The sequence below is a fragment of the Palaemon carinicauda genome, chromosome 37, assembly GCF_036898095.1.
Source record: "Palaemon carinicauda isolate YSFRI2023 chromosome 37, ASM3689809v2, whole genome shotgun sequence".
In the NCBI taxonomy this organism is placed as follows: domain Eukaryota; kingdom Metazoa; phylum Arthropoda; class Malacostraca; order Decapoda; family Palaemonidae; genus Palaemon; species Palaemon carinicauda.
In genome coordinates, this window is record NC_090761.1 from 61,430,318 (window position 1) to 61,444,584 (window position 14,267).

Consider the following 14,267-nt stretch of genomic DNA (forward strand, 5'->3'; position numbering starts at 1 on the left):
TCTGGAAACCCAATGATGTATTTAAGGATTATTAAATTTTTTTCGTTGATAACAGATTTTTTTTTTGTGTTTTGATTTGTAAATAGTATTTTATTGATGGAAAAGTGGACCCCTGAAAATTTATTTACTACATTACTGTACTACAATTGTCTTCCTAAAGACCAAATCAATTTGGGCCAAAAGTAATGAATATTCCAGTGTTTTTTCCAATCTGTACTTTCGCTCTTTAGATGTCGATTTTTATTATATAATTTACGACTTGTTCCCTTTAGTGACGAAGCACCAGAACTCTGCACTGACATGGGAGTTGTAAGGTTGACACCTTCCAATGTCATATTGAACATTCCGGGCGCTGTCTATGGCTCTGTTCAAGTGAAGCATCTCGAAGAATGGGGAGTGATGTGCGATGATAATGTCTCTGTCAACGACGCAAAGGTTAGTAGTTGTTTTAACATTGCATTCTGATTTGTATTGAAACTGCATGATAAAATGCATCGTCAGCTGCCATTGCTGGCCCTCCGTTGGTCATAGCATGGGAGGAGAAAGAACTTTGGCACTTATCATATGACTGGTCTCTAGAAGATTGTCTTGTCCCCTGCCTCTACTGCTCATGGGTGACCTTTAAACCTTTGAGTTTGTGACGGTGTTTCTGATGAGCGAAGTAATTGCAGGCTGAGACTCCCATTTTTTTAAATATATTTTATTACAGACCAACTGATATTAGAATAATTGCAAAAGTAACAAAAATAATGGGATTTGGTGTTGGTGAGTACATTTTGTTCCCATAGCAACCCATAATCAATAAGATAAGACATCTAATTGGTACCCAGTGAGGTACCAAGAAGGTTCCTAATCCACTTTAAAAGGACTGGGAACCAAAAGCCGGAATATATTTTATACAATACCATTCAGGTGGGTGTAAGTGGGTTGATTCAAATGCTAATCTACATATAACAGATTCATTCTTATGTTGATTTTTACTGCACTCTGTAATTACTAATGCCTTAGATAAAGAGAAGAGATTAAGGTTACCACAACCTTTTCGTTATGTGGATGAAAAGAGCAGTTACATAATGATAATGATACTTGGTAGATTAGGCATTAACAAAAGGAATATAATTCTGTGTGATCAGTGAAGAATTAAGTGATAAAGAGCAAAGAGAAATCAATGATTCTAGTCAGATTGTAGAGACTATTGACTGATGTCTAGACAGCATATTATTCATCCATTTCTGAAATTTTAGGGTTGGATACTCATGCCTATTCTTAGATGCAGGGTACAATATTCTATTAATATGGAATTAGATCTAAGAATAAAAGCTATGTGAAGATTGATAGATTGTACTAATCTGCACAAAAGTCTCTAAACAGAAAATATGTTTTATACAGTATATAATTCTTACTTCTTGTCTTTACCATTTTGCACTGGTGGCTACCACAACTAAAACCTGAGAGTAATTTTTAGAAAAATAAGTAACTCATATCCCGTCTAAATCAACCATGGCTTATCATCCAGGTTTAGCCTAGTATTGAATATGTAGTAGATGCCCAAATTTACAACTATGCTGTGTCTTTATTGTGATATAAAAATGGGTTTTAACATTTTCTTTCAAGCTAGTCGCATCTTGTACTAGCTGATCATGATCTCGTCTTTTCTTTTATATTTCATCACCAGTAAATGTTTCTCGTATTTCTTACGGTTCTGACTTTCTAGACGGTACATAGAGACCGCCTTTTTTTATGCTATCCTTTTAACAGTACTGTACAGTATAATACATTCGTCTATATTATAAATTGTAAGAACTTTAATTAGACATTTTGTAGCGGGGCGAAAAATTGTCTTAAATGTGTTGATGGGACTAAAATACTGAGAACAGTAACTAGAACTTTTGTTAAAAGTGTAATGCAATTCTTATACAGTATTTATGTGATGTTGGGGAGTGGTGCTAGTCCTTAATTAGTCTTGGAAGCAACTGAATAACTAAAAGTAAAACCACTCCAAGGAGATACATAATAATTATCTGACCATTTCAGGTTGTTTGCCGGACGTTGGGATACAATGATGGATGGTCAGTTGCCTTCACAAGATCATATTTAGGTGAAGCTCCTGGACCCATGATCGTTGACACTCCAAAGTGCCTAGGCAATGAGCAGTGGTTGGGCCAGTGTCCTCAAATAACTTTTGGGTCTAGTGACTGTCGTGAGAGACGCCAAAATTTTGGAGTTTTCTGTTATGATGAGGTAAGCTATTTGTGAAGTAGAGAGAAGGAATTACTGAAAAAAAATCATGTAAAGTCACCACTTGTTTTATTCATATTTTTATTTAAAGAGAATTGTAAGCGATATACTGTAGTACCTTTGTAAAGAGAAGGTCTTTTATTAGCTTAAGTTATTGGTTTTTTAAAGTAGAAAGATAGATATGTTTTATCAGTATAATATTTAAAGCCTCTTAGCTGTTTGATTTTGCATGTTAAAAAATCGTCAGATCTCCTGTACCTTTTTTAATTATGGTGTTTTTCAGTGAGTTGATTTCTAAGATTTTGACAGACCTACTGTAGATGTAGTGTATCTAAGAGTGAGGTTGTATTGTTTTCCTGATTCCTTCCTTTTTTTTAAGTACAAGCTAAAGCTTTTGTATAAATAAGTGAGTTTGAGAGCAAATACCATGAGAATAGAGCAGGGAAAAGGAGTATTTTGTTCTTTAGTGTTTTTTCATATCATTTGGGACAAAGATCTGATATGAACCCGAAAACACTTGCCACTGAATTTGCGACTATTGTATTCGTAAGGCCTTTGCTTTATAACTATTTTTTTATAATTTATGATAAAGAAGGAAGTCTTCTTATGACTTCCTTTCTTCTCGGTTTTATCTGCTTTTCATTTTATCAGCCTTTGTCGTGTCGATTGATTCTTCTTTTCATCCTACCAGGCTTTTGTCTTCTTGACTTCCTTTGCTTTTCTTCCCACCAGCCTTTGTCTTCTCAACTTCATCTGCTTTTCATCCTACAAACCTTTGTCTTCTCAACTTCTGCTTTTCATCCTACCAGCCTTTGCCTTCTTGACTTCATCTGCTTTTTATGTTACTAGCCTTTGTCTTCTCTACTCCATCTGCTTTTCATCCTTCCAGCCTTTGTCTTCTCAACTTCATCTGCTTTTCATCCTACCAACCTTTGTCTTCTCGACTTCATCTGCTTTTCATCCAGCCAGCCTTTGTCTCCTCAACTTCTACTTTTCATCCAGCCAGCCTTTGTCTCCTCAACTTCTGCTTTTCATCCAGCCAGCCTTTGTCTCCTCGACTTCTGCTTTACATCCTACCCGTCTTTGTATTCTTCCTGATGAAAGTTTTTTATCCATGCAGGGAATAGAGGTAAGACTGTCAGGAAATGGTGTCCCGAACAAAGGACGAGTAGAACTTAAAATGGGAGTCATCTGGGGTACCGTATGTGATTCAGGATTCGACGTATTTGACGCCCAGGTAAAGACCCACATTATTTGAAGCTACTCTATCTCTTGTGGCTGGTATTGCTAAGTACGCTTTCCTTACAGCATTCAGTAGTTTTCATTCATAGGTAAAATATTTTTATTATGAGAAAGTATCCTTCTATTCATTGTCAAATACTGAATTGTAAAAGTTACAAGGTTCCCTTTGTATTGATAAAGATACTTTAGTGAGTAACTTTTATTATGTTTATGCTTTTATAAAACTGAATAATATTACCACTACTGACCCTTTAAGACCCTTTATTCTGAGTTCTCAAAGATTTCTAAGCAAGAGAATACTGAAGCAACTTTCCCTTTTAATAAACTTTTGAAATCATTACAAATTGTCAATTAATACAGTAGTGAGACTCATTCATGTATTAGATCTTATGTATTTCTATGAATCAAACCTTTGAGGTCAATTTCATACTAATATTACTTAAAGTTTAATCAGTTTTATGGGATAAACGACAAGTCATTTGTAATTTAAGTATGTTTTTTATTTCAAACGACACTGTTAAGGTAACGTTAAGTGGCCAGGTATGATTTGAGTGAGAGGCAATTCTTGTCATTTGAAATAAAAGAGTTTTCTCTGAGTATTTTTTAAGGTAACTGAAGAGGCAAATAGAAAATTGCTATTTAGGTAATGTTAATCATTCATGCTTACAATCTCTTGTCATTTCATTCATATAAGTTATCATGATATTACTGTTAAGATGGAAATAGAACACTGACATCTCTGAATTTTACTAATGTCCTTTTTTATTGAATTATGAAACAGAAAATGTAGCTGGTGTATTGTCTGTGATGTATTGATGGCATTTCTTCATCTCGTTGTGGGAAAATATACACATTACTACATCACAGTCGTAATAAATATTTAACTTCAATACTAATGTAACATTGTGCAATTTTAATTTTGCACCACTCTTCATAAGAAGATCAAAATAATTAACTAATTGTGATTAGTAAAAAAAAGCTGCAATTTTACACGTGATTTTCAGAAACTGTCAAGACGATCCAACGGGTATTCAAGCTCATGTTGCTTCAATATTCATTACTTTTGGAGGCAAAATCTATAAATTTATGAAAAGAATTGCAGAACCACTCACAAAATCCAAATCATTTAAAGCAAGAATAACTAAAGGGTTACTCAGTAAAGAGCATGCTTTCACCATGCCAAACAGTCTTGTTTTGCTCTTATCTCCACTGTGTACAATACTTGTACTTCAATGTATTTACTTCATAATCTAATGGATTTGTCCTTGGGTCTGGAGATTTTGCATAGTGTTGGTCACAAACAAAAAATAAACTAACAAAATATTTGTCATTTACTTAAACAAAATATTTGCCATTTACTAAAACAAAATATTTGCCATTTACTAAAACAAAATATTTGCCATTTAATTAAGCAAAATATTTGTCATTTACTTGACATTGCAATTGTTTTCTAGTACTGCTGCATACTTTGATCTACTTTATCTAATTTTGGTCAAAATTGGTAAATTAGTTTTTGTGCAGAGTTTCTCACAGACAAACTAGAAAAAAATGACGACAAGGGTGAATACATACTCTTCGCAAAATCTTCGATTTTGACGAAGGCAATAACTGCCATCTCAATCAATTTTCATGTGATTTCCAGGTCCTATGTCGAATGCTTGGATATGATGGTGATGCTGCTGCCCATAGACAGTCAGGCCTTAGCAGCACCAAGGAGATTTGGGATCTCAGACTCGATTGCTTGGGGAATGAAAGGAATGTCCAGGACTGTAGGATAAGGGTCCTTAATGGCACATGCCATTCCACTCAAACAGCTGGTGTCACTTGTTCTCATAAGTAAGTCTGGAGGGGAAATGATGTTTCTTTCAACTTAGTGATTTATAAATAATTTAAACCTTGATAACCACGTATGAATAGCCTTAGTCATGATCCCTGTTCTTTTTTTATATGAATGTATTTTGTCTTTTTCTTATTTATGAATTCCTGGGTTTGGTGTCTTATTTTCTCCGTCAAATTGGTTATGTTTTCAAATCAGTATTTTTGTTTGTCAATAAGCCATTTTCTTTGTTCATGAATCTACAGATGTGTATTTTTAGGTCTATTTGTTTACTTTTCTATGGGTCTGGTGTGTTTGTTCTGGGTGTGTTTTTTTTTTTTGGGGGGGAAGGTTGCTTGTATGAGTTTCATTGTTTGTTTTGCTATCCATATGTAAATTTGTGTTTAGGTCTATTTTTTTTTTTACTTATATATGAGTAAATTGGTTGGTTTTGTCTCTCTTTGGGGTATGATTGTTTTTGTATTGTGTTTTTGTTTGTAGAATGTATTTCCAAATTTTTCAATATTAAACTTAGCCGGTGATTATATAAGCTGCAGCTCTGCTGCCCGACAGAAAAACTCTACGTTCAAAATACGCCAGCGATCGCTATGCAGGTAGGGGGTGTACATCAACAGCGCCATCTGTCGAGCAGGTACTCAGTACTCAATGTAAACACAGAACTCAATTTTCTCTCTGTCGTGCCACCGGCAAGACCTACTAAATTCGCTGTTGCTTACTGGATTGGTTTTCACATATTTTGGTGAAGTACACATTTCTAGTTTTGAGCTTTCGCTATGCAGGTGTTTTATCTTCATCTCAAAACTTGAACTCGTTTTGGATAGATTAAATTATGGTGACAAAGAGAGTATGGACTCTCTTTCACTTTTAAATGGCCGACCCTTCCCTTAGACGGAAGTGTGTTTAGGTTTTTAGTAATTTTGCTTAACACGTTATAGATCTATATATTTTATATCTCTCCGCCTTTATTAGGCCTCTTCGATTAACTTTCCATTTATTATAAACATATAAAAATAAATTTTTATGTTTTGTTTATATGCGACCTTTCCTGATAGTAGGCGGTCCTACTTGGAACCGAAGTTAATCAACGTTGAGCCCGTTATATCGTTTTTAGCCTTTAAAGAATTTAAAAATTTTTAAATTTAATGTTTTATGAAAGAATTTCTTTGATAGTCTTCGTACTGTTTTCAAAGATGAACTAACGTTTAGTTTTTTAGACTACGCAGTTGTTGACGTTCAGGACGTTCAACATGCGCTCTATCGTTACGATAGAGAGAGAGTGTATCACGGTTTCACTTTGCAGTAAGAGTAAATCGATTCTGACGTTTTGTTCATTCTTTCTTAGCTTAAATGTTTTAAATTCTAAATTAAAGGAACTTTTTATTTGGAAAACCTTTCAGTTTTTTCCTTTAGTCAAATAACATGTTTTTTTTTGACGATATATAATTGGGCTCTTCTCTTAGGTGCGAAATCAAGAGAGAAAGAGAGAGAGAGATAGAGACGGAGGGAGAGAGAGGAGAGAAAACGTTCCGTTCAAGCGGGTAACGTTGTTCTCGTGTTACTCTCGTCCCTAGTCTCTGTACGGGGAGGAAGGTAAAACGTTTCTAGGGTTTTATTCTTGTCCCCAGGCTATGTGCGGTGAGAGATTGTAAACGTAGTTTATTTGAACTAGTGTTTAGTCTCTTTCCCAGCCACTGAATTTTTTATCTTTATATATGTTTTCTGTTTTTTGCTAGTATTAATGAGCTGCATTATACGACTGATTTCGCAATTACTACCTTTTATTGAAGGGTAGAATTGCGTGTTCAGGCAATTACTACCTTTTAATGAAGGGTAGAATTGCGTGTTTCAGGTAGAAATCAGTAAAAGTTTCGATTTCAGTGAATAAGTGCAAAACAGAAAATCGATAAAGTGATATGCGCAAAGTGTTACAGTGTTGCGTCCGAGGGTTCGTCTGTTCGTGCCTCTCGTTCACCTAGTCCGGGACCTCTTGCAAGCTCCCAAGCCCAGGGGAGAAGTAATGTCGAACGACTTATGGGTTCGAGAGGCCTTGATCAACGAACAGACGTTTTTCCCTCCGTGGTGTCGGGCGTATCTACCCAAGATCGCCCCACCCACACAAAGACGAGAGAGCCCATTTATTTCTCGTCTGCGGAAGAGGTTTCTCGTAAGAAACCATGGACCAAGGTCTCGCGGCTTATTAAGCGCAAGTCGGTCCCTTCCACGCAAGTCCAACGGCCCAGTTGTAGCCACTGGGTCAGTTCGGACTCGCTGCAGTCTTCCGACGACTGCTCACCTCCTAAGAGAGGCAAAGCGGTACCGCATCAAGCAGTCACACCGTCTGTTGCCGCACCTGCTCTTGTAGACCCTAAGTGGTCTTTGCTGCAGACCATGCAGTCTCAGTTAACGTCATTGATGCAGGACTTTCGTGCGGAGAAGGTTGACACCAACCTCTAGCCTACAACCAACCACGGTTGTGCATCCTGTGGACGCTGAGGCGACCTTCTGCCGCACTCCAGCTGAGAGAGTCCCGCCACCCATGCGTTCCAGTGTACCCTGCCAGCCGCATGTTGACGTTCAGCGACGCACGGAACCTTCCGTTGACGTTCGCGAAGTACAACAGTCTAAGTTGTTTTGTTTTGACGCGGTGCGTCAACCTCCGCATTCTAGAGTTGTTTTGACTGCTCAGTCTAGACAGTCAAAGCAGTCTCGAGTGGACACTGTACGTCCTCACGCACCTGTTGTGGTTGACAGTTCAGTTGTTGACAGTTCACAGACTGTCAAGCAGTTACATGACGTTGCCTTCTGGTCTGCTACTAATGCTCCAGTGAGAGACTCACTGAGGTAACCTTGCTTTTATCGGACAAGGTTCCTGTAGATGAGGAAGTTGCTGTTCTCCCTCCTACTGATATTCCCTTGAGGACTCTGTCAGATGGAGAGGAGCCTTAAGCTGCTTAGCCTACTATGGACTTTAATTAAATCATGATGATTTTTTTAAGGATCTTCGTCCGGATCTTGTAACTGCTGCTCCTCGTTCGCCTAAACGTCAGAACTTACACTAGGCCTTGCTACTTCGAAGCCGTTGTTTTTAAGCTAGTGCTCTCTCGCTCTCCTAGAGAGCGTTACGTTGGCTAGGCGACTGGTTTTTGCACCAGGAGGAGTTTTTAGGGATACAGCCTTTGATTTCCCTTCTTTTAAACTGGCTTATAGAGCGAGAGTCTGATATGACACGAGAGAAGTTCTCGGCTTGGGAGTTCATGCCTCTGCCCAGATAGACTTCTCAATTCTGGTAGACTCGCCCTGGCGCCTAGCCAGGAGACGCTCCAAGTTGTTTACAGGTCAACTTCTCAGCTTTTGTCAAGCCTTTGAAGTTTTGCTGTACTATTATGTCACACATAACAAGGCTTTCAGGGATGGTAAACGGTTCCGCCTCAGTCGCTAACCCCGTCTGTTGCCACACCTGCTCCCGTAGACCCTAAATGGGCTTTGCTGCAAGCCATGCAGTCCAAGCTTGCGTCCTTGATAGAGGACTTAAATACGGAGAAGAACCTTCTGGCCAACAACCTTCCAACCGGTCGGTTGTGCGCCCTGTTGACGCTGAGGTAACCTACTCGCGTCTGCCAGTTGAGGTGGTTCCTCCTTCTGGCCAACAACCTTCCAACCGGTCGGTTGTGCGCCCTGTTGACGCTGAGGTAACCTACTCGCGTCTGCCAGTTGAGGTGGTTCCTCCTTCTGGCCAACAACCTTCCAACCGGTCGGTTGTGCGCCCTGTTGACGCTGAGGTAACCTACTTGCGTCTGCCAGTTGAGGTGGTTCCTCCACCGATGCGACCCAGTGTGGGTTGCCAGTCGCACGTTGACGTTAAGCGACGCTCGGAGGTGGTTGTTGACGTTCAGGACGTTCAACAACCAGCAGAGGTGACTTGTTGTGACGCAGTGTGTCAACCTCAGCAACCCGGTAGGGTTTTGACTGCACAACCCAGACGGTCTAGACAGTTTCGGGTTGACGCTGTACTTCCTCGCACACCCATGGTTGTTGACAGTTCACAGACTGTGCAGCAGTTCCATGATATTGCGTCCGGCTCCGTCACGCATCCACCAGTGCGACCGGATTCAGCGAGTCAGACGTTGCCCACTCCGTTGCCGTTTCCTCATCAGTTTCGGATGAGGAACCCTCTGATGAGGACGTTGCTGAACAAGACGATCAGCCCCCAGCCCTGCTATCCATCCAGAAGATGCTGAAGAAAGAACGCTGCTCAGTCAGGCTGTGGATGAGTCTGGTAGGGACACTGTCATCCGTGGATCTATTTGTGTCACTAGGAAGACTACACCTCCGTCCTCTTCTATACCATCTAGCTTTTCACTGGAAAAAGGACAAGACGCTAGAAGCGGTCTCGATCCCGGTTTCCGGAAAGATAAAGTCTTGTCTGACTTGGTGAAAGGACTATATCAACCTTAGAGAGGGTCTTCCCCTGACTGTTCAGACTCCCATCCACGTTCTCTTCTCGGACGCATCGGACGTAGGCTGGGGTGCGACATTAGACGGTCGGGAATGCTCGGGATTATGGAACTCGAGTCAAAGGACAATGCATTTCAACTACAAGGAGCTACTGGCAGTACGTCTGACCTGGAAAAGCTTCAGGTCTCTCCTTCAAGGCAAAGTGGTGGAGGTGAACTCGGACAACACCACGGCTTTGGCGTACATCTCCAAGCAAGGAGGGACCTACTCTCTGACGTTGTACGAGATCGCAAGGGACCTCCTCTCCTGGTCAGAAGGTCTAGACATATCACTAGTAACGAGGTTCATCCAAGGCAACTTGAATGTCATGGCAGATTGTCTCAGTCGGAAGGGACAAATAATTCCAACAGAATGGACCCTCCACAAGGATGTATGCAAGAGACTTTGGGCCACCTGGGGCCAGCCAACCATAGATCTCTTCGCAACCTCGATGACCAAGAGGCTCCCAATATTTTGCTCACCAATCCCGGACCCAGCAGCAGTTCATATAGATGCCTTTCTACTAGATTGGTCACATCTAGATCTATATGCATTCCCTCCGTTCAAGATTGTCAACAAGGTACTGCAGAAGTTCGCCTCTCACGAAGGGACAAGGTTGACGCTAGTTGCTTCCCTCTGGCCCGCGAGAGAATGGTTCGCCGAGGTACTTCGATGGCTAGTAGACGTTCCCAGAACACTTTCCCTAAGGGTGGACCTTCTACGTCAGCCACGCGTAAAGAAGATACACCAAGGCCTCCACGCTCTTCGTCTGACTGCCTTCAGACTATCGAAAGACTCTCGAGAGCTAGAGGCTTTTCGAAGGAGGCAGCCAGAGCGATTGCTAGAGCAAGGAGAACATCCACCCTTAGAGTCTACCAATCGAAGTGGGAAATCTTCCGAAACTGGTGCAAGTCAGTATCCGTATCCTCGACCAGTACCTCTGTAACTCAAATAGCTGACTTCCTCTTATTTCTGAGGAAAGAACGATCTCTTTCAGCTCCCACTATCAAGGGTTACAGAAGCATGTTGGCATCAGTCTTCCGTCACAGAGGCTTAGATCTTTCCAACAATAAAGATCTACAGGACCTCCTTAAGTCTTTTGAGACCACGAAGGAGCGTCGTTTGGTTACACCTGGTTGGAATTTAGACGTGGTACTAAGATTCCTTATATCAGACAGGTTCGAACCGCTACAATCAGCCTCCCTGAAAGATCTCACCTTAAAGACTCTTTTCCTGGTATGCTTAGCCACAGCTAAAGGAGTCAGTGAGATTCATGCCTTCAGCAAGAACATCGGATTCTCATCCGAAACGGCTACATGTTCTACAACTTGGTTTTCTAGCCAAAACGAGCTGCCTTCTCGGCCTTGGCCAATATCGTTCGATATTCCAAACTTTTCGTATGGTTGGAAATGAACTAGAAAGAGTCTTATGTCCTGTAAGAGCTCTTAAGTTCTATTTAAAAACGAACTAAACCTTTACGAGGCCCGTCTGAAGCTTTATGGTGTTCAGTTAAGAAACCATCTTTGCCTATGTCAAAGAATGCTTTATCCTATTTTATCAGACTGTTAATACGAGAAGCTCATTCCCATCTGAATGAGGAAGACCAAGCTTTGCTGAAGGTAAGGACACACGAAGTTAGAGCTGTCGCAACTTCCGTGGCCTTTAAACAAAATAGATCTCTGCAAAGTATAATCGACGCAACCTATTGGAAAAGCAAGTCAGTGTTCGCGTCTTTTTATCTTAAGAATGTCCAGTCTCTTTACGAGAACTGCTACACTCTGGGACCATTCGTAGCAACGAGTGCAGTAGTGGGTGAGGGCTCAACCACTACAATTCCCTAATTCCATAACCTTTTTAATCTTTCTCTTGAAATGTTTTATTATTGTTTTTGGGTTGTCCGGAAGGCTAAGAAGCCTTTCGCATCCTACTTGATTTGGCGGGTGGTCAAAGTCATTTCTTGAGAAGCGCCTAGATTAGAGGTTTTGATGAGGTCCTGTTGTATGGGTTGCAACCCTTGATACTTCAGATCCTAGGGGTCGCTCAGCATCCTAAGAGGATCGCGAGGCTCCGTAAGGAAGACGTACTTAAAAAGGCAGAGTAATTGTTCAAGTCGACTTCCTTACCAGGTACTTATTTATTTTATGTTTGTTATTTTGAATAACTGCTAAAATGAAATACAAAATACTTAGCTCATAATAATGTAAACAATTAATGCTGGTCTCTACCCACCCCCCTGGGTGTGAATCAGCTTATATAATCGCCGGCTAAGTTTAATATTGAAAAATGTTATTTTTATTACTAAAATAAATTTTTGAATATACTTACCCGGTGATTATATATTAAAGGACCCTCCCTTCCTCCCCAATAGAGACCCAGTGGACCGAGGAGAAAATTGAGTTCTGTGTTTACATTGAGTACTGAGTAACTGCTCGACAGATGGCGCTGTTGATGTACACCCCCTACCTGCATAGCGATCGCTGGCGTATTTTGAACATAGAGTTTTTCTGTCGGGCAGCAGAGCTGCAGCTTATATAATCACCGGGTAAGTATATTCAAAAATTTATTTTAGTAATAAAAATAACATTTTAATAAACTAACAAAAAGTTGGTATTGAATTTTTAACTAGTCATTTGAAGTTTGTGAGTGTAATTTTTATGTAAGATATGGGTATAAATGTTTATATATGTGAGAATGACAACTTGTCTTTTGAAGTTTGTGAGTGTAATTTTTATGTAAGATATGGGTATAAATGTTTATATACGCGAGAATGACGACTAGTCAATTGAAGTTTGGGAGCGTAATTTTTATGCAAAATAGGGGTATAAATGTACTGTATATGGATGTGAGAATGACAATTGAAAGTTTACAGTATGAAAAGACATCAGAACTTAATGGAACTACAAGTGAGATGTGATATACTGTGATCGAGTAACTGACCAGGTGTGTAAGGTATGTGGAAATTAGGGGAAAGTGTTTAAGAAAACATGGGAAAGGAATAAATTCGCTTCAAGTAAATGTGAAAAAAGTGCCGGAAAGGACCATAGGTGTACTATCTTTGTAGTCTTATTATTTCTGTGAAAATGTATGGTAGGATCTCTGTTAAAAAAAAGTAAGAATAATATGGTATGTTATAACAGAAGGATTTATAAAGAAAAGGTTATGATCACCCAGTGAATTTTATAAACATCTGTACATTTTATTTGAATTTAATTTGAGAAAAGCTATGGGTGACATATGGGAACTTAGAGGTTTAATTGAACTGATAGAGATAATGGTTTATGTGATGAAAACATCATGTATTAGAATTTTTAAATTGAACATGCTTGATATGGGCCTGTGAAAAGAACTTTTTCAATATTAAACTTAGCCGGTGATCATATAGCTGTCAGCTCTGCTGCCCGACAGAAAAACCTAAGGACAAAATACGCCAGCGATCGCTATACAGGTGGGGGTGTACATCAACAGCGCCATCTGTCGAGCAGGTACTCAAGTACTCCATGTCAACACAGAACCAATTTTCTCTCTGTCGTGCCACTGGCAAGACCTACTAAATACGCTGTTACTAACTGGATTTGTTTTCACAACTATTTGGTGAAGTACACTATTCCAGTTTTGAGCTTTCGCTATGCAGGGGTTTTGTCTTCATTTCAAAACTTGAACTCGTTTTGGATAGATTTATTTTGGTGACAAAGAGAGTATGGACTCTCTTTCACTTTTAAATGGCCAACCCTTCCCTTAGACGGAAGTGTGTTTAGGTTTTTAGTAATTTTGATTAACACGTTATAGATCTATATATTTTATATCTCTCCGCCTTTATTAGGCCTCTTCGATTAACTTTCCATTTATTATAAACATATAAAAATAAATTTTTTATGTTTTGTTTATATGCGACCTTTCCTGATAGTAGGCGGTCCTAACTTGGAACCGAAGTTAATCAACGTTGGGCCCGTTATATCGTATTTAGCCTTTAAAGAATGTTTTATGAAAGAATTTCTTTGACAGTCTCGTACTGTTTTCAAAGATGAACTAACGTTTAGTTTTTTAGACTACGCAGTTGTTGACGTTCAGGACGTTCAACATGCGCTCTATCGTTACGATAGAGAGAGAGTGTATCACGGTTTCACTTTGCAGTAAGAGTAATCGATTCTGACGTTTCGTTCATTCTTTCTTAGCTTAAATGGTTTAAATTCTAAATTAAAGGAACTTTTTATTTGGAAAACCTTTCAGTTTTTTTCCTTTAGCCAAATAACATGTTTTGACGATATATAATTGGGCTCTTCTCTCAGGTGCGAAATCAAGAGAGAAAGAGAGAGAGAGATAGAGACGGAGGGAGAGAGAGGAGAAAAAACGTTCCGTTCAAGCGGGTAACGTTGTTCTCGTGTTACTCTCCTCCCTAGTCGCTGTACGGGGAAGAAGGTAAAACGTTTCTAGGGTTTTATTCTTGTCCCCAGGCTAT

At 39.7% G+C, this 14,267-nt stretch overlaps 1 protein-coding gene across 2 annotated transcripts in view; it reads left to right on the forward strand.

The window, feature by feature from the left end:
• Window positions 1-14,267, forward strand: part of LOC137629725 (neurotrypsin-like) — a 98,626-nt gene that overhangs the window by 54,420 nt on the left and 29,939 nt on the right. For both annotated transcript variants that reach the window (XM_068361294.1, XM_068361295.1), the window contains exons 7-10: window positions 273-435; window positions 2,035-2,241; window positions 3,359-3,475; window positions 5,123-5,316. In XM_068361294.1, coding sequence (XP_068217395.1) covers window positions 273-435; window positions 2,035-2,241; window positions 3,359-3,475; window positions 5,123-5,316 — 681 coding nt within the window. The remainder of the gene's footprint in view (window positions 1-272; window positions 436-2,034; window positions 2,242-3,358; window positions 3,476-5,122; window positions 5,317-14,267) is intronic.